This window comes from Planococcus citri, chromosome 1 (assembly GCF_950023065.1).
Source record: "Planococcus citri chromosome 1, ihPlaCitr1.1, whole genome shotgun sequence".
NCBI lineage: Eukaryota > Metazoa > Arthropoda > Insecta > Hemiptera > Pseudococcidae > Planococcus > Planococcus citri.
Genome location: NC_088677.1, coordinates 52,345,069 through 52,364,228, shown reverse-complemented (window position 1 = coordinate 52,364,228; position 19,160 = coordinate 52,345,069). Strand labels below are relative to the sequence as shown.

Here is a 19,160-nt window from a genome sequence, read left to right as displayed (position 1 = left end):
CATTCATACATTGCCCCGGTCTAAAATTGAAGGTGCAATAGCATCATGAAAATTTCAATCGATCACAATTCTTTCATAAAAAGAACCGTTCTTTAAGTTCCTTTAAAAATTATGCAACAATATTCAAGAAATGGTACAACCTCGAAGAATCAAAATTCAACAACCCATAATTTGGCTTCTTCAGGTTTTTAGCGTCGGCAACCCAACTTACACATATGTAGTTTGGCTTGCTGTATTACAAAGCGAAATATTTGACCCCAGTCTTGATACACCTTCGCCATAGCTCTTCGAATCGAATTCACGAGAAAATTGTTTCTTATTTGTCTTTCCGAGTACCATTCAAAGATTAAAATCCGACAGATTACGGATGCCCATTATGAAAAATGACGTTTCATTTATTTATTTTTTGTGTAATTCACAACAATATAAGGAGGTAATATGTAACCAAATGATTTCAAACAGATGTGGTTAAAATTTGTTCTTTAAAATACTTTCATAATGTTTTACTTATCCCCTCCCCGGACAAAAACTTGTCCTTAAATTTAACAAACTTTAGAAAAAAATTCGACATTTGAATTTTCTATACCTTCAAGTCCATCTCACGATGCGAATAGAAAAAAATTAAAGCGGTAACTACGATTTTTTTCAGTTATCAATTCAGCAAAATGAAATGAAAAACTGAAACGAAAAAAGTTCATACAACTTGTAAATCTGATCAAATCGCGTAGTACAGCTCTCAGATCATCCTAAAACTTATCCCACCTGAAATCATTATCCGTGAAGAATGTATCAACGTCGTACACAGCTACACACGTTTTCAAGCAGAAAAGTTTATATAAACTCGAGACAGATTGGATTTCACACTTTTCAAAGTACATTAATTAAACAGCGAGCTGATTTCATAGAACTTGAGACAGAGAAAAGGTAATGAAAGTATAGAAGTGTAAAAATTCTCGACAGAGTTTGCGTCACCTTTACGAGCTGAAGAAGAAACATCATTGTCTTCATTGCGTAGGTTGGTAGGTTTCAGGTAGAGATAGGTAGAAGGTAGCTAGGTATGTGCTTTTTAGCAAAGCGCGGACCGGAAAATACAAATTCAAAAAAGCTGTTCTTTTTAGCACACTAAGGCTCGAAACACAATATAAATTAAATAACTTTCAAAGCACATCTTACGCCTTTAAATAATTCATAATTTCATCATTCGTTACGATTCTCACGTTTAAATTTTAACATAACCGATCCGTAACTAAAAACAAAAAAAAAGGCAAAGCAAAGAATCTCTTCGAAATCTCGATACTAATTATTACGAAGCTCGAAACTCGATCACATCTTACGCTTCGTTAATTTCCTTTGAAATCGATTTCTCTCACTAAAAACACATTTACTATTTAGGAAGAAAAAAATGTAACGAGATAGCACTCTACTGGCAATTTATGGTTATTGATCGAAATAATTAAGTTGGAATACGTTTCAAGAATTTTTTCCCCATGGAACAATTTGAAGAAGGAGATTTTCGAAAGAACATACGGACCCGTCAAGCCACCCGATGAAGTATAATATTGGGCGGGAATCGCTGAAAGCGATAGCCACCTGCAACCGATAAAAGTATCGCTAATTGTGTGTGTTTTCGAAAAAATCGCACACAGCATCCTTTCCCCAACACACTGGCAACCGTTGTGCTGCAGACCATTTGCAATAAAATAGTACACTTTTCCTCGTTAACTTTTTTCTCGTTAGCAAAAATACGTATTTTCTATAACAAGTATAAAGTAGGTAGGTATACATTTTTCTTTCTTTCCTTCCTTTTTCTCCGGCGTTTTTACCGAAGTCGAAATAACATCGCCTGATTTTTTATATTTTACGTAAAATAAATGAAAAAATCAAAATAGAAAATCGACAGAGTACTGACGAGTGATGCTTATAGTGATGATGAACTGGACAATGTCTTGCGCTTGCGATTCGACAAAATGGAAATTATCGTCAACTTGACTCTACTAAATCACAAAAGTCTGACTTTGAAATCTTTCGAGCCTTTATTCTTTGTAGGTACCACGGTCGAATTTTCAAATATTTTAGTGGATTTCCCAATTATTAAAAAAAAAAAATTATAAGAATTATTATATTTCGTTCGTGAAAAAAGCCTGGTCTATTATTGATCAAGTAGGTACTTATGTACTTGAAAAATATGCCTACCATCGACGAAACAAAACATCTGAAAATCTATTCGTTTGTAATTTCATGGCGGAAATTTTGACTGTCGAATGGAGGAATTCCGTTTTCGTTGGGCGAGATTTATCTTCATAAATGTTACGCTACACAAGCACGCGAGGGGAAATAAGGAGACAGTAAAAATACCATATATTCGAACATACGTGTTCGCTTTATCGATGTAACGTTTACCATTAAAATACAATTTAATCGAAAACGAGATGTATAGGAAAGAAAAAAAAATAATCAATAGTCAATTTTTATCTCGTAAAAAATCTAGGTAACGCGTTCAAAAAGTTGAATTTTTTTCACATGCATTCGCACACGAGATTGGAATTTTAATAATTTTTCCCTAGCGTTTTGATTCGGACTTCTGTGCCTAAACTTTTTATATGTATCAAAGAAACATATCAAGTGTACTGGCTTGCACAAAAATAAATAAATAAATAAAAATTAACAAAAATATTTTGAAACCCTCGAATCGACTCTTATACTTACCGTTGTATATACGTCGTCAAGGTGCACCGAACTACAATAATTTAATAATGAAAAAAATTAACTTTCTTTTTTCGAGGAAAAAAATGAGACGACAAAATAAAGAATACCAAGTCTGGTCTTAATGAAACTCGAAGTAATGAAGAAAATAAAGATGAAAAAAATGGGAGAAAAAAGTAGAAACAAGAAAAATAAAATGAGCATCGAGGCTTCACGCCTTCTTAATTTACGCACGTTATGTAACGCGATGATCTAATAAAAATTCCATCTTAAGCACAGGGCTCAACGATCGAAATATACGTTTGCACGGTGGTGGCGCGAAATTATGTTTAATGAAAATTAAAATCTCGTTTTTATTCCGAAATTGAAATAATATAGCGAGAGGCTCATATTAAATTATTTCCAGATGTATTTCATTATACATAATTATTTTCTCGACGACGCAATGCGAATGGACTCGCAAAAATTCTTTTAATGGAGCTAACTGCTAAAAGTGAAGCTGAAGAAAATTCTGAGATGAACTACAATTTCAACTTGGAAGTCGTTATGTGATTATGTGTTTCATACAGGGTGTTTTACCCAACTTGAGTTTTATCCCCGAATCACAACACACATTGTAAACGCATTGAACCAAGATTGTTCAAAACAGTTCGGGAAGTGGTAATTTTAAAAATCTTATTCCATTCTATTTCAAAAAAAAACAACAAAAAAAACAAAAAAAATGAAAATCGAGGATCTGTTTTGTAGTGGACGTATCCAACTACAAATCAAAGTAATCACCTGCAGATATTCGCGAAAGAATTCTTAATCTCGATAGTCTAAAATGAAAATGATAATGGTAATGGACAAGCATGTATCGGCCAACAAGAAACAAGAAGATACAATGTCTGCAAAAGCAATGGCACTCACTACAAGACATTCAATTCTGACGATGACATGACATACTCAACTTGAACCCTATTCGATGACATAACATAAGTATAGCCAAAGTTCTTTCAAATTGCAACGACCATTCACTAAATTGCTAACATCATCATCGAGTTCGTAGATTTTCAATTGATTTTAAATTTTGGCATATTCAATATTCATTATGTAGTCATCCCTTGACAAGAGCAGCTGCGGTGATACCTATAAGCACTTTTAAAAAGGTGATTTTCCACTGGACACGTGACTATGTACAGTACACAGCAAAGTGTAAGTATGTATTTCTATTTCATTGTCGTGTATGTCGATAAATGCTTAATATTCAAGCGAATATGTAAGTAATTGAATTAATAACTTCAACAATCCGTATTTTCTGAGAAATACATCAACGAAATTGGAACCCTTGGACATCAATATACAAAACACTCACATAGGCAACGAAATGGCCGGCAAATTAAGTTTTCCGAGTAATAATAACCTGTAGTTAACAAACTATATGGTATGGAAAATTTTAGCTTTGCTTCAGAGTTCTGCGACACACTTATTTACATACCTATCAGAGTACCATTTCAATCCTATTCATATTCATAGTTAGTAAACATTGAACAAAATAGATTGATTTTCGAGATCAGGTAAATTCACTCACGTTTTAAGAAACGATGTTATTCAAAAAATTTCTATCGTTGACTGGTACGAGAAACAATCCACATCCATCAGTTCTTGAAGAGTGGACGATACGATCCGCGATAACCGATAACATTATAGCGGGAGATTAATGTAACGAACACCTGAAAAGAAAGGCACAAACTTCATTAAGCGTGAAACGACAATAATAACGTAGGTAACTAATTTAACTAATAATCGTTCGAACAAATATTCAACTAAGTATGATTCGTTCTATGATTAAGCACGAAATTCACCAGCTTCTGCAACATTGTACTTGTACATTATTTATGCTCGATCAACGTTTCACAAAAAGATATGTAGCTCAGCAGTCAACCTCTAAGGGCTCTAACCGTCATTTGAGCTTTTATGATCACCAGCAGATTCTGATCACATCGTACTAGTACACTGTTCCATCAGTTCACAAGTTTCTGCCACTGATGTACATGGTCAATTATTGGTCATTGGTGAATAAATAGTCATCATTTCACGACAAACACAAAGAGACGAAGAGACATTCATAATGCAGTTTTCCTTCGGTGGTACATACTACATAGCTCAGCCACGCACGTAGATACATATGTACGTCTACGACGTCTACCTAGGTACGTATCTAGTACTTATCATATTCTCCAGTTCTCCCACAGAAATGGCTCTAACGAAATCGTGGAAACGAGATCACTTACCTACATATACACAATTTCAATCCAAGTTTCATTACGAATAAGTACTTCAACTCTTTATTCCGACTCTAGTATCAGGATCAGGATCAGGTTCAAGGTTCAACTGGTTCAAGCTAGTTCAGCACTCGAGCATTCAGAATCAGAATTTGAGTTAGGGCTGCATCCATCAACAACAATTGCGCCTAATATTAAAACAGATCTATTCTATCTACTCATGTATTCAATCACTTACTTATGTGAATTGCCGATTGGCGATTAAAAACATTTTTAATAAAAAAATTCCCGAAAAACGTGAATTCTGCATTACACGAACAAACAGAAACATAACAAAAAGTAAAAACAAACAAACCATGGCGAACTTCGAAAAAAATAATGGAACCGAAACGTAAAATGTTACCAACGTGATCTGGTGATCCACCAAACAGCACATTGACAACACGTTCTTGTTTCCTTTTGTTCAATGTTTTTTGAAAAAGCTATATTTTCAATAAGGTTTTGAGCTGGAATCTGAATTGTAGTATCAATTACAAAACGATACAAACTTTTTACGTTCGAGGTTGAAAAATTCAAACGAAAATCATGTCAGAATTGAAAATTTACCTACTAAAAGTAAAAGGGAATTTTCCTGTCCTGATCAAATCAAATCTTGAAAAAAAAGTTGCCAGTGTTGTCATTTGTCAATTGTCATACAAAAATAAAAAACATTTATCCAACCAAATTTTTGAAATTTTATTTATTTTATTTTTATTTTACTTTAGTTTTGTTTGCTTGAAATTTTGAATTTTCAAAATATCTGCGTTGTGAAAAATTTGAATATGTATTGAATAATTGCATAATTCAGTCATCTCTCTTAAATCTCAATCCTTTCATCGAGTTATTTTTTTCACAATATCTTCAGTTCAACACTTCAACTTAAAATTTTAATTTAATCTAATCCATATCCATCGCCTTGTCGATTCGCCAATCGTCAATTCGTCATCCTGTTTCAGATTTGTCTTTTAAGTATGTATCTCTACCTACTATGTAGTGTAGTAGGTAGCCGTATTTTGAATTTTGAATTAAAGTAAAAATGAAGAAAAAAATCTGAAATACCTAATAAAATAAAAATATGTTTGAACGGGCAACTATAAAATTGTTCCAATAATTGCGAGTTTCACACGATACACTTCCTTTTCTTCTGTTTTCAGCTTCCTTTTTGCGCAGAAGAACTGAAGAAGTAACAGCCTATTCATGCAATACAGTGCACGCGTAGCACTGCATACCTTACCTAAATACCTATGTTCATTTTGACGAATTATTTCGTAATTTCAAATACATAAGCAAATAAGTAATACACCTAACTTTCTATTTTCGCGAAAAAATGAAATCAAAAAACTTGGAAACTCACCATGAATAGTACTGTTGGACACCTGGTAACTAGTTACCTTTTGATTGTGCGTTTTCTTCACCCGTCGTCGGCTTCAAACCTCTTCAAGCATTCACACTCGGTAGGTTACCTTCGTCAGTCTACCTACATTTCAATGCATCTTTAAGTTGTAAGGTAGAATGAGAATGTACGAGTACGAAAATGAAGTTTTTAATATTTCGTACGGTTTGGTTTACCTTTTCGTATTTTCGTATGTATTCTTGAGGATTGTTTTCCTGTGGTCGGCTAGGTGCCTAGGTAGGTATGTATTTTGCTTTCTTTTTCTGGTATTTTTTATTTTTTAATTTTTTCAGAAACAAGAATTCTCGATTCCGTAATTTATTTTATACATAATAGGTACCTACCTACCTACCTACCTACCCACTCGGAACATTTACACCCAAGGTGAGTTTAGGGTTGACTTGATTCACAATAACACATCAAATTTTGATATTTCCTTTAATTTTGAATTTTGATTTTTTTTGTCGATCTGAAACTTGAAATTAGAATCAAAGATTTGATGAATTCGTGTTATTTTAAAATGATTGAAGTTTCAAATCATTTCGAACACTTCATTTAGTTGATTTGTTCAATTTAATAATCCTTAATCACCACGCCATTCTATTCTATGTAAGTGAATTTAAATATCTAATAGTTAAAAATGATATCGGTCCCATTTTCAATTAGGCACATTTAATTTTAAATACCAGCCTCTAACCTATTCGAATTAATTACAATTTTTTTTAAACGTGGCCTTAAACTTTCGTTGAACTGGTGAAAATTTTTTCACTAAGCGTCAGACTGAATTTCAACTTTTCGTGTTATCCTTAAAAAAACTAGATAAAAATCAATTTAAAAAAAAAATTCAAAATTTGAATTTATCAAGTACAATATGTACAATATTTACATACAAATACAATTTTGAGCTTTCAATTACCTGTTTTTAAAAACAATGAATTTTTCCAGAAAGATTCACAGCCAGTTCACGATTTTCCATCCATTATAAAACACTATTGTGAATAAAATAAAAACTTCGTGAAAAATTAATTATTTGAAATATATTAATACACAAGAAACGGAATAACTATAATTAACAAAATATAAAAAAAATATACAATTCCAAATTTAAAACAACAACGCATTACCTTATAACTCACTACATAATTCATTAGCGAAAAATCGAAAGGGAAAAATCATAAGAGTAGAAGAAATTCGACAACTGCGTTATATATTTTAACTTAGTGACTCGATAAATAAAAACATGATCGATAGGGATAGGATAATATTCTTTTATACAACAACGTACACTTATTGTCAACGCATGATACTACCAAAAATTGGATTCTCAGCTCAACATTATTTTCGAATTTCGAAAGCGAGATATAATAAAGTTAAATCTGTTAAATATTAAATGTTGAAAACCACAACGATCACAAAATCCTTATCACCTTCCGTACCCCTCCTGTAGACTTATTCATTATTCTTCTCAACGAAACTCAAAAACAGCATTTGTTTTTGTTTGAGAAAAATAAATTCGCCTTTCATCGTAGTCAACAAAACACGTTAAAAATAATTAGTAAATCTTAAAATAGGTACCGTAACAATACATATAAACATTGTCGAGCATTAAAAACCATAATTAAGATATGGGCTACCCTTTCTAATAGTACTGGAAGGGAGGAGGATACTTTTAACCGATAAACACGTTTGTAAGTATCATATACAGCATACGTAGGTATTCGAGATTATAGTACAAAGAACTAAACGCATTAATTAGACGAAGCAAAAATAACTAAGCTCCAATTTACCCTCGAAAAAAAAAACACAAACGATAATATCAACTAAGAAAAAAAACTTCCCTGAATAAAAAAAAATTATTTACAACGTCGCTATGAACCTGATCTAGGCATTTCGTGGAACATTAACTACTACAACGACCAGTATTCAATGCGAGTATTCGATCTTCGCCTTAAAAAAACCATAATGTAATAAGAAAAATCACAAAAAATTTAATTCAGCTATATACGTAATATATGTAATATATATGCGATAAACACCACACGAGAATACATTATCGAAAGAGCAGATGAAAAAAAAGACGTACAATTTAAATCAATAAATTCAGGGGGGAAATACAGAACTGTAACGTGTAAAATTATACATTCGAATTATCTACTCAATTTATGCGTATTTCTTTTCAGCTTCCCAAATTAAATACATGAAATTTGATAAGATATTTCAAATAAGCTATTTTCCTTTGTGACATTACACCTGAAACATAAAAATGCAGTCACATGTGATGAACTGATGATGTATTTTTCATTTTCATATGACCTTCAGGTACATTGAATTCGATCACATCAGTATAAAGTTTACGATGTAAAACCGCAATGCATCCGATGTGTATTACTCAATATAAATAAAATCAGTTTTTTTCAGCTGCCACGACGCTTCCGTCACTTTTTCAAGATGAAGACCTTATTTCACCGAACTACACCTCAAATTCGAGAAAACTAATCCATTGAATCTATCACAAAAATTATTCAAATTTCAATATATTTTCACGATACAACTGCGGAGCAACAACCTTCCAGACACTCTTCGGATCATAACCACACAAAAATTCAAGAAAATATCAACTCGAACCTCAACACTTGAATAATTTTGAAAAAATAAAAAAAATACAATAGCGTTTGTTTATTTTAAAAATCGAATAACTGTACACTTGAAAAGGAAAAAAAGATAATTACACAATAAAACCGTGAAAAATGTACAAATTTATCAACTTACATGAATTTGCAAGTACTTAAACCATTATAATGCTGTCGAGTTATTGCAATTTTTCCATAATTCAATTTTCTATTCTTAGGCGACGTATGTGTAAATTTTTCTGTAAAATTAAAATGATAATTAAGTACATCTTGAATCAAATAAAGATACGATGTAAAACAACGCTCAAATGAATACCTGTCCTCGGGAGTACGAGCTAAATATTCACGTTCAATTAATCCTTCGATACGTTTCTTAATTATAATAGGATGAGGCATAAAACGGCTTTTCAGCTGTTCTGTTACTTCTGCGACCAATACGTTGTGCTGCGCAAAAAAAAAAAACATCAGAAAAAACATTAGAAACGCGGAATAATGGCCAGTAAACTGCTTGCATATTCATTAAACTCGTACGCTGCATTTTAAAAAGAATTTCATCGTGAGATTCGGATACATCGGAATTTTGATGACTCAGCTAAATTATCATTCGCAAATCTTATCTTGAACCTACTCTTTTATTTTCTTCTTGAAATTAGCCATACAAGAAAACAAGCGAATCATCAGTAATTAATTAAATTACTCCGTGAATTGTTCTCAAATAAGTTTCCTTTCGAAAGAATGTTGTATAATCATTTTTTTGGCGAGTGTTTATAGTTATGAACGACAAAACCGATGAAGAATTAAATAGTCACGAGAAACCAGAAATCTCTTTCGGGTAGATCTTTTGAAGATTACTTAAATAATTTTCATACAATTCTAACAAAACACAAATTTTAAAATCGATAAAATTATTTTCACTCGAGTTCTCACGATGAAAAAAAAGGTATGTAACAGGCTGTAGGTGTGTTCATAAAATGAATAATATTTTACCGGCATTCGTTTTCTAGCTTTCATAATTCTGACAATAGCGGCTTCGATTTCATGTTTACGATCTTCATCAACTTTATTTCTAGTTTCCCTTCGTTCAGGTTCCGATTCGCCTTTAGCAGCGACAGTTTGTATCTTAATCCTGCAATAGTTTGTTCACAGCGATTAGATTATCAAAATTCCATCATGTTGATAATCTCATTCATGCCATTCCACAAGAACGAGTACTTTACCTGTGTAATTTCGACGAGAACGCGTCGTTAACGGAGAAAACGTGATTGACTTCGAATTCTTTCGTTCTTGGTTCTTTAACCAATACACGCTGCGAAATTTTACCTAGTGCTAATGACTGTAACGCTCTGACTAAATCTTTTTCAGGAATTTCTGTTTCGTTTTGTAACTCCTGCGAAGAATAAAAATCAATAAGAAGGTAAGGAATAAATGAACGTTAACGTCATCATTTTGCAACTAGTTCTGCTTACCTCGTACGTTAATTTTTCACGATTATTGAATAACATAAGTATACACATTTGATACGTTGATACGCTAATAATATGTTTACGAGTCGGAGCGAATTTTTCCGACGCGAACGGCGAACTGGTACCAAACGTCGATGAGACGACAGGTGTATTGCTGCCGCAAGACGTCGACGTCGGAGTTACAAAAGATGATGTTGACGGAATCGGCGCAGCGTCTCTGGGTGACTCACTTTCGTCGCGTTTAGCCCCGAAGAAAACCGCGTTCAAATCGGCATTACCAAGTTGAGGTTGTAGCGTCAACTGACGGCCACTATGTTTACCCAAGTAAAATCTACGAAAAACCATAATTTTATTAATACAATCGATTCGAGGATTGATGACACGCATTGAAGAACAATTGGAAGTACCTTCGGAAAGCTTCGAACGCTGAATTAGGCGCAATGGGTATATTACATTTAGTGGCGCTTTGAGTGGGCCAGAAACCAGTAGTCAATACTCGTACATTCAAGTCGACGCTGTATAAATTAACCTGAGAGCGAAAAAAATTTGTCTTAAGTCTGTGAAAAGATTTTTATGCTACCACTATTAAAGATTAATACGAACATTTAGCGAGGTTACGTGATCTTTGAATTCTTCGTTAATTGAATTTGAAACAGTCATATCCTTGAACATGCCTTCTAATTTTGACGTGAACTGACACCCGCATTCAGTCTGAAAAATTCCATGAAATAAAATCGTGAATTTTTGTCTTTCGGAATTTGAACAAATTGTGAGATCAAAGTTTTATACCTTTAGCTTTGAGATCATATTCTTTTCACTATCATCGCTAACTGATTTATTCAATAGTAAACGCTTAGCCAGATGCTGCTTGTAGTAACGTTCAAATACATCTTTTTCTTGTAGAAATCTAAACAGCACCATCGTTTTATCTAACACGGTTTCGATTTCTTGTTCTGTCATCTGCAAAATGATTCATTATTAGAATGCATGCTCAATTGCTCAATCAAAACCACAAATGATACTCTCACGTATAATGATTCAACTTACTCCTTTCGCGCCTTTTTTCAATTTATCATCGATGAATAACGATAAATATTCGGGTGATTTTTGGTTTAAATTTAAAAAGTACTCGAAATCTGATGAGATCATTTGCTTGAATATTTTATCAGTTGAAAACGAATTATGGAGAAAATGATCCATTTTATCTTTCAAGTCGAGCAAGTTCTACATAAAAAATATACGTATTAAAATACTATCAATTTCCTGCCTGTTGTTGCACAATGAAAAGCAATCATACTTGAACAAACAGAATAGCATTAGTGGCGCCCGCATCATCCTCTTGCACAAGAGCTTTTCCCTGCTCTCTTAAGTATTTGCTAACACAATCTGACATGATTTTCAAACCATCGGGAACTCGAGAGAATAATTTATACATACAAGCGATATCTTCAGTTTTCTGATTTTTCAACATGTGAATAACTCCGGAATTTTCCATCTAAACGAACACGATTTTTAAAAAAATTAATATAATTTTTTGAAGGCTGTCAATCGACAAAGGAATACACACTTCAACGACGGTTTTCATGTGTTTTTTAATCAGCTCTTGTTCGACGACTTCGACAATTCGAGGCTCTGTGCTTTCATCGAGATAATGCTTAGCTCTGCTAGCTTCTTCATTGATGCGTGCTTCAACTTTCTTGATATAAACTGAAGCGCTATTTTCGGCTAGGAATTTCTGACTTTCAACCTAACAGAGACGCATGAAAATAAAATAAGTCACGGCGTGATACAATTATTAATGTGACCAAGTATATTACTTTGTAAAACTCAGCAGATTGGAATAAAAATGGCCGTTCGAAATCTTCTTCGTAAACGGTCCTCGTATTGATACCCAAAATCATCAGCATCTGGCTAGCATTTTTGATCGCACTTCGATCTACGATTTCACCTTTACGTTCTTTCATCACCATTCCTAACAAAGTGTCTCTTAAATGATCTCTAATACATCCGTGCCGCACAACCTTTCAATAAAACACACGGCATACAATTAGCAATAGAAAGAGAAAATTAATATTGAAGGATGAAAATTAAAAAGTCACCTGATCTCTGAATATGATTAAACCCAAATTATATACATTATCAACTTCATTCTGCTGTACGTACACTCGATCGACGTACATTAAAATATCACGTATCATCACCATCGATGTTTGATGATCATTCCATGCTTGATTCAACGTTTGCAGGAAATTGTTATTCAATGATTTCAGCACATCTTCTCTGACCTATGAAACAATTAAAAATTACCAAAATTCAAATAAACACGAAACAATAACTCAACAAAACTGACAGGCACACTGAAGAAAGAATAAGCAAAAATAGGCTACTCTAGGTAACAAAGAAAAGGTAATCAAATTAAAATTTGATTATTCAGATAGGATATTAAACACGTACTTTGGTCTCGAGATGATTTGTGACAACTTCTTTCAATCCTGAATACAATCTTTCGCCGTGTTTATGTAATACCATTGTATATGCGTTACGGTACAATTCTTCGAAGCTCAATCCAGAGTTATTCTTCTTTTGAATTTCTTGAATGGCACTCTTCAACAGAGCCCATATATTGTCGACGAATTTCTCATCCATTGACATCTAGAACAACAACGAAATGAAATTGTCGTTGAGCGGTGGGAATCTTATCAACATGATTGAAACGAATGCACACATGGTATTGCAAATGTACTTACAGGAAACGCTCGAATCCTCATTTTAGGTTCTTTTTTAGGAGCTGATGTTTTCATTTTGCAGTTCGACTTCAATTAAAGATACAGGTACTTGGAGTATGTGATATTTCAAGACAAATAACCACGAATCGGTGAACGTCGTAGGTACCAACTTCAAAACTCATGCAATAACAATTTTCATTCAGCAAACTTTTAAAGAATTTTCAACTTGCGAAACAAAATCATTTTCCGGTACTAAACTAATAAAAAGCACAATATCATTGAAAATATTTTAATTTTTCTAACTTTTACGTACATCCTCTATACAAAATTAATAATAACGATAGAGAAGAAAATGAAATCAGATCAACATATTTTTTTTCAACAATACAACGTTCATAATCGTTGAGTGCCTTGACGATTTGGTAAAAGCTGCCAGGAATTAATTATGACGGAGTCAACTAGTCAGGTGACTCATCCAGTCTTTATTAGAAATCAGAGATGCAGATTGGCGGGCGGACCATGCTGGTTGCTGATGCATGCCGGCGCCGGCGTCCCTCCATGGTTCCACTTTCGCAACATAACCTAACGGCTAACATCTTTTATATTTCGCCAGGGAGAGAAGTTGAATACCAGGGTAGAACAATGTACAGGAAAGAGAGAAGGCAGACGCGACGGGTAAGTGAGTATGCAGGTACCTAAGATGACGAAATTCGTGGAAAAAAGTCTATTGTTTATTATATGAAGGAGCGAGAATGAGACGAGACAGAGAGAGGATCGCGAGGTCCACATTTCCAGGAAAACATGATCTCTTCAAATGAAAAGATAAGTCTTCACCATCCGAAAACGTCGTTTGAGAACGCTGTTCTCATGCTCAATGAATTTGCATTTTTATTCATTAGCCACGAGTAAGAAGACAACGTAGCAACATACCTCTTCACTTTTTCTCGAGAAATATGTAAAAAATGCATAACGCACACATCAATGTTATTTTCATTATTTTCTCGTTTTATTCCATATCCAAAAGTTTCATTATTTAGGAAAGTATAGTCCGCGCAATGACAAAAACAATTCATTAAAAAAACGCTTTAATTCGAAATCAAAATACAAAAAGGAAACTTCAGTTACAATTGTGAATGATGACTTAACGATAATATCGAGTAAATGTAATTTGTAATAATAAAGAATAAAATTAACAATAAACAATGGAATACGAACGAAATAATTGTAACGAAATACAAACGAAAAACTCACAAAACAAATAAAACTTTCGTCAGTCCTTTGAAAATCACTTGTGAAGGAACTTCAGCTGTACTAAATATTCCACCTTGACTTGAGCGACATCATACACAATGTATCTGACAACAAAATTAAGGAAAAATACAAAATTTACGTTCCCCATTCCCCCTCCCGAAATCATCGCTACTATCATGATAGAAAAAGGATACTCGTTGTACAACAACGACGTCTGTCGACCGGTGTGAATTCCTTTACCCAATGGTATTTCAACTCCATCTTCTCGAACAACGGATTGATGAGCAGCAGGTTCTGTTATACCCAATCCTTTGACGCTGTGCTTACCTGCGGGGGGCTTCTTTATATCTTGGGCATGAGTAAGTTCGTGCCTTTAAAAACACAAAAATGATATAAATTATAAGATTCTCAGTTTCAGTAAACTTTTCGCAATTTTGAACCAACTTACATATCTCCAAGTGCAACTTCGCATAATAATACCATACCAGTATTGTTTGTGTAGTTGGTCATACAATAATTCGCCGATTTCGACACCATATCAGCGAAGTAGATACCTTTACCGAACATATAACCAGTCACTGGTGCTTCGGGAGGTGCAATACGAAGACCCTAAACGTAAAAATCATTATGAAACTTTCGCATCACACGACTTCAGTGGGTGATTTCCTATCCCAGATGAGAGAAAAATCAAAAGATGAGATAATTTACCTGAGATAGGATACCGGCGAAGTTGGTAAGTCTGGAACCGTGCCACAATAGCTTCCTGTTATGTAATTTTTTGAATGGTTTGTATCGCTTATGTTCTCCTTGTCTTTCGACTTTATAAATTTCCATGATCTCGAGATCGTAATTGCGATGAGTTTCGGCGTGAGTATTTTGAACATATAATTGAAGCGTTTGAAATTCCTGATCAGTTTTGTTCAAAGGACTGATATCTGCTTTCAATTTTAAATAATACGAATCGATAGCGTGAACATCTTTGTTGTCAGAGTCCACATCTCTGAGCATCGAGTACGCAATTTCGATTTCCATTAACGCACTCAACATTTCATCTTTTTGCTACACAAATTAATAAGAAGTAAACATATAAAGACGTGAATTTCTCACAAATCAATGACAAATTGATTGCGGGGACTTACTTTTATAGTATCCAGGTCATTAAGCAATGGCGGATTATCAATACCGAAACTATGCGGAATCAGAGTATAAAATTGGTTAGTTAAACCCAATATCTTCTGGTTACTCATTTTATCACCAGATGCTGAGATACAATTTTGCAGTTCGGTCAGCACTTCGAAAGCTTTCTTCATCTGTTTTTTACTCAGTTTACCCAGGGGCATTTTCTCCATATCTAGCTATAAAAATTCCATGACGTAAATTACACATATTTTTTAAAACGATGAATTGCCGGCATACTCGTACATCAAGTTAAAAAAGAAGAAAATACCTCGAATTCTAACATGACGTTTTTCATAGTATCTACGTTGAATATGAGAGTGATTAAATTTTGAACAGGCTGCGGAAGTTTAGAAGGTACTGCGGACAACGTCGACTTATCGATTGATTCCTATAAAAAAACAAAATTACTCATTATTTAACGCGTTCATTTTTTAATATCAACGTTTACAAAAAATATTTAAAAACGAGTTAAAGGTTCTGTTAAAAATACGTACATCATCGTATGAAATATCAACCCAATTCATTTTACCCGGAACTTTAACGAAATTAGCACGGTTTCTCCACATGTTGGCGGTTTTATCTTCGAACAACGCCTCGAATTCGGTGATGGCATCTTCTCTACTAGCCTTATGTTCGAGTTTATTGCCTCCGATATCAGTACCAACACGTCCCCAAGAACGGAACAACCAATACCTTCGAAAAAAATCAACAATTAAATTATTGTAATGCATTATGCAGAATCATGACTGTTTCATTGATATCGACAGTTACGTTTTTTTATCATTAGATTCCAAAACTTGAAGTTTGTAGTAAGAGTTACGTCCGGATTGTAGGTCAACTAGAGATAGTACAGTGGTATAGATGTCTTTGTTGAAACGGTACACATGGGCTACATCCTCCAATCCAGAGACTGGATCAACGGCCACACCATCTTGAACTTTAAGCTTTACTTTAGACGGGAGATTCGACTTGTACTTGCCACCTTGAAAAAATACATAACAATTACAACATAGTTCATAGTCAAGAATCAGATAATAAAATGTTGCATATGTATTAGGGTAGGGTAATCTTACTACTAAAGCTGAGAGATTTCGATTTCGATTTCGAGTCGACTACATCAAAATTCATACGATTAGAAGGCTGAAAAAATAAACACGTAAAATGAGAAACACAATAATGAAACTACAAATTTCAAAGATGGAAATAAAATAATTACATCGGAACCCCAAGTCGCTAAATTCATCTTGTTGATATTCAAAATACCATTTGCTCCTGGTTTATCACATTCTTCTAAAAATTCGAAAGGAACTATCTGAATTCCATTTTCTTCGGCCACTTTTAAAAATTTCGAAGAGCCTTTAAATACATCTATAAAAACAAAATTCATTATTTTTCCACTCAGCAATCATAACAAATACAACAAAAACCGCGATATTACCAGGTGGAGCGATAATAACAGTTGTTTGATCGGTAATTTTAGACGCCAACTTTCCGCCTAATTTCATAACTTTCAACTTCAATTCTTCTTTATTCAACGGTAATTTTCCAAGTGAAGCTACTTCTATATTCTTAAGTGGTAAATCGCGAATCACTCTTGGTCTGTGAAAAACAAAAACATATTTTATTAGGTAAAATAATACGAGATTTCGATAAAGAATTGAAAAATTATTAATCACCCAGACGTAGATGGTTCACTTTTCATGCTTTTGCCAGCATAAGCGCCGCTGAGTACACTAGCATTCGACACAGTAGGTTGATTAGATTGAAAAATTCTTTTCTGAGGTTTATATTTGTACGACGCTCTGAAAAAGAATAATAATTAAGACCGAATACGATTTACAATCGAGTAAAAACCGCGAAACACTCACAAAAATTCAAATTTCTCTTTCAAGTCGTCTGGTACTCGAAAAGGTTTTCGTTTGGGGTCATCTGTAACTGCTTCACACTTTACCCATTCGTCCTTATTGCCCAAACAGAAATATCCAACACCGGAACGAAACACTATTTGACCATGTCTACATTCTTTGCAATGAAGTAATGCCCCGAACGTCATCGCATCAGCTAATCTATCACACATCTGAAATAACAATTACATTATAGCGAATCGAAAACTACACAGCGCGCATTAAAACTTAACGTTACTTACACTTTCGGTACCCGCAGGAACTTGTTGATTGTTATATTCCAGTAAAGCAGTCAAATGTTTTTTTTGAAGTAATTTCAAATGATCGCGGTAATAAAACATCATTTGATTCTGTTGTTTCATAACATTATCGCTTTCAATTTTTGGTTTTTTGGGCGGTTCTACTCCGTCGACATCAGATTCTTCTTTTTTAACTTTAATTCTACAAAAGAAACAATGAATTAAATTCAAAGTGAATAATACATTGGGTTTCGCAATATTTTACTTACGGTTCCATCTGAGGTAACATTTTCTTGACTTTATCTTGATCTTCTTTTTTTAACGTCTTGTAACCAGGAAGTTTGGGCCCGGAATCCCAAAATTCAAGTTCTTGTCTAACTTTTGAGAAACATTCCAAATGGTGCCACAAATCAATACCACCGTAACGTCTTCCTTCATCACTATCGAAGTCTTTTTTAGAAACTCTGATTTCTTCCTACAATGTAAAGAATTCTATTTTGTGAAACAATTCAAAGGTTATAAAAAACATATGTGTAATGACGTATTTACTTTGACAATTTTATCTTCACAACCACGACAAGTCGCACGACTGGACTTTGAGTATTCGATAGAGAAATCTGCCAAACCACTTTTTCCTTTCCGTTTAGATGCTTTCTTCGCACTCCCGCCAGCAGACGTTCCATTACTAACTCCACTACTTGATCCAGAAGGACCTGAAATTGAGTTCATTAAGATCCCTTCCATCAATCGGATATATCATTGCGAACATACCTCCAGCCACTTTAGATCTGATCAATTCTTGGTCCTCCCATCTCAGCGATTCGAAATGCGATACATCTCCAACACTTTTAACACGCTGTTTAGCGAAGAAACAAGAAACGTGATACCAATGCGGAACTTTTCCGTCAAACATGGGCGACTGTGAAGAAATACGTGAGAGGGTGAATAAATAGTTCTACATACTACGTTCAGTTAGTTGATTACATGTAAGAGTAAATATATTACCTGAACCATAACAGCTAATCTCAGCGTGTCTTTAGAAATAGGAGTCTTGCATCCTTTACAAGCAGCACGACCACTCTTAGCGTATTCCGCACGAAATGGTAAATCCATCGTGAGATATTAAGAAGATTATAAAAATGCGTAAAAATGTAATTGCGAGAGCAAAGAACAACTATAATTTTGAACTTCCTGAAATTTAACAAGAATTAATAACGTTAATGGAAATCAAACGTACTTCTACACATTCTACGATTCTAGAACTTCAAAAGCAAGCAAAACAGAAAACAGTAAAATTCGACTTTCGACGACATTTTCAATCTAGCGGCAAATCGCGGTAAAAAAACAAAATTCAAAGATCGGCACATAT

General features: G+C 33.9%; 2 protein-coding genes across 3 annotated transcripts; both read right to left on the bottom strand.

Moving 5' to 3' along the window:
• Positions 1–7,410: 7,410 nt before the first annotated feature.
• On the bottom strand, positions 7,411–13,573 carry Cul3 (cullin 3). Of its 2 annotated transcripts, XR_010556339.1 has the most exons (16): positions 13,240–13,573; positions 12,947–13,144; positions 12,592–12,777; positions 12,310–12,513; positions 12,060–12,239; positions 11,790–11,987; positions 11,540–11,716; positions 11,282–11,452; positions 11,096–11,203; positions 10,900–11,021; positions 10,496–10,823; positions 10,247–10,416; positions 10,017–10,155; positions 9,346–9,473; positions 9,169–9,268; positions 7,411–8,649 (listed from the first exon to the last, which is right to left on the bottom strand). XR_010556339.1 is itself a non-coding variant. In XM_065346044.1 (15 exons), exons 1-15 carry the CDS (start codon positions 13,291–13,293, stop codon positions 9,244–9,246), a joined length of 2,388 nt encoding a protein of 795 aa, XP_065202116.1. In that variant the 5' UTR covers positions 13,294–13,573; the 3' UTR covers positions 9,061–9,243. The 2 variants fall into 2 exon arrangements, 1 of the variants encoding a protein (XP_065202116.1); XM_065346044.1 differs by lacking the exon at positions 7,411–8,649 and having other exon boundaries at positions 9,061–9,268.
• A 713-nt stretch (positions 13,574–14,286) lies between these two features.
• Positions 14,287–19,119, bottom strand: Parp (Poly-(ADP-ribose) polymerase). The gene is made up of 18 exons (XM_065346041.1): positions 18,797–19,119; positions 18,563–18,710; positions 18,341–18,504; positions 18,061–18,266; positions 17,795–17,993; positions 17,517–17,725; positions 17,325–17,450; positions 17,087–17,247; positions 16,865–17,016; positions 16,722–16,788; positions 16,420–16,630; positions 16,143–16,341; positions 15,917–16,036; positions 15,609–15,824; positions 15,178–15,528; positions 14,918–15,078; positions 14,664–14,840; positions 14,287–14,573 (listed from the first exon to the last, which is right to left on the bottom strand). The coding sequence occupies exons 1-18, from the start codon at positions 18,902–18,904 to the stop codon at positions 14,504–14,506; spliced, it is 3,045 nt and encodes a 1,014-aa protein (XP_065202113.1). The 5' UTR covers positions 18,905–19,119; the 3' UTR covers positions 14,287–14,503.
• Between the last annotated feature and the right edge of the window lie 41 nt (positions 19,120–19,160).

What these genes read in the sequence shown, in the direction of transcription:
- Cul3 (XM_065346044.1), bottom strand. Translation starts at nt 13,293, where the DNA reads ATGAAAACATCAGCTCCTAAAAAAGAACCTAAAATGAGGATTCGAGCG. An exon ending in CAAATCATCTCGAGACCAAA is followed by an intron (nt 12,778 to 12,946) that starts GTACGTGTTTAA and finishes ATTGTTTCATAG; the next exon opens with GTCAGAGAAGATGTGCTGAA. An exon ending in GTGAAAAATTAACGTACGAG is followed by an intron (nt 10,417 to 10,495) that starts GTAAGCAGAACT and finishes TATTCTTCGCAG; the next exon opens with GAGTTACAAAACGAAACAGA.
- Parp (XM_065346041.1), bottom strand. Translation starts at nt 18,904, where the DNA reads ATGGATTTACCATTTCGTGCGGAATACGCTAAGAGTGGTCGTGCTGCT. An exon ending in ATGACCTGGATACTATAAAA is followed by an intron (nt 15,529 to 15,608) that starts GTAAGTCCCCGC and finishes TAATTTGTGTAG; the next exon opens with CAAAAAGATGAAATGTTGAG. An exon ending in GAAGTTGCACTTGGAGATAT is followed by an intron (nt 14,841 to 14,917) that starts GTAAGTTGGTTC and finishes GTGTTTTTAAAG; the next exon opens with GCACGAACTTACTCATGCCC.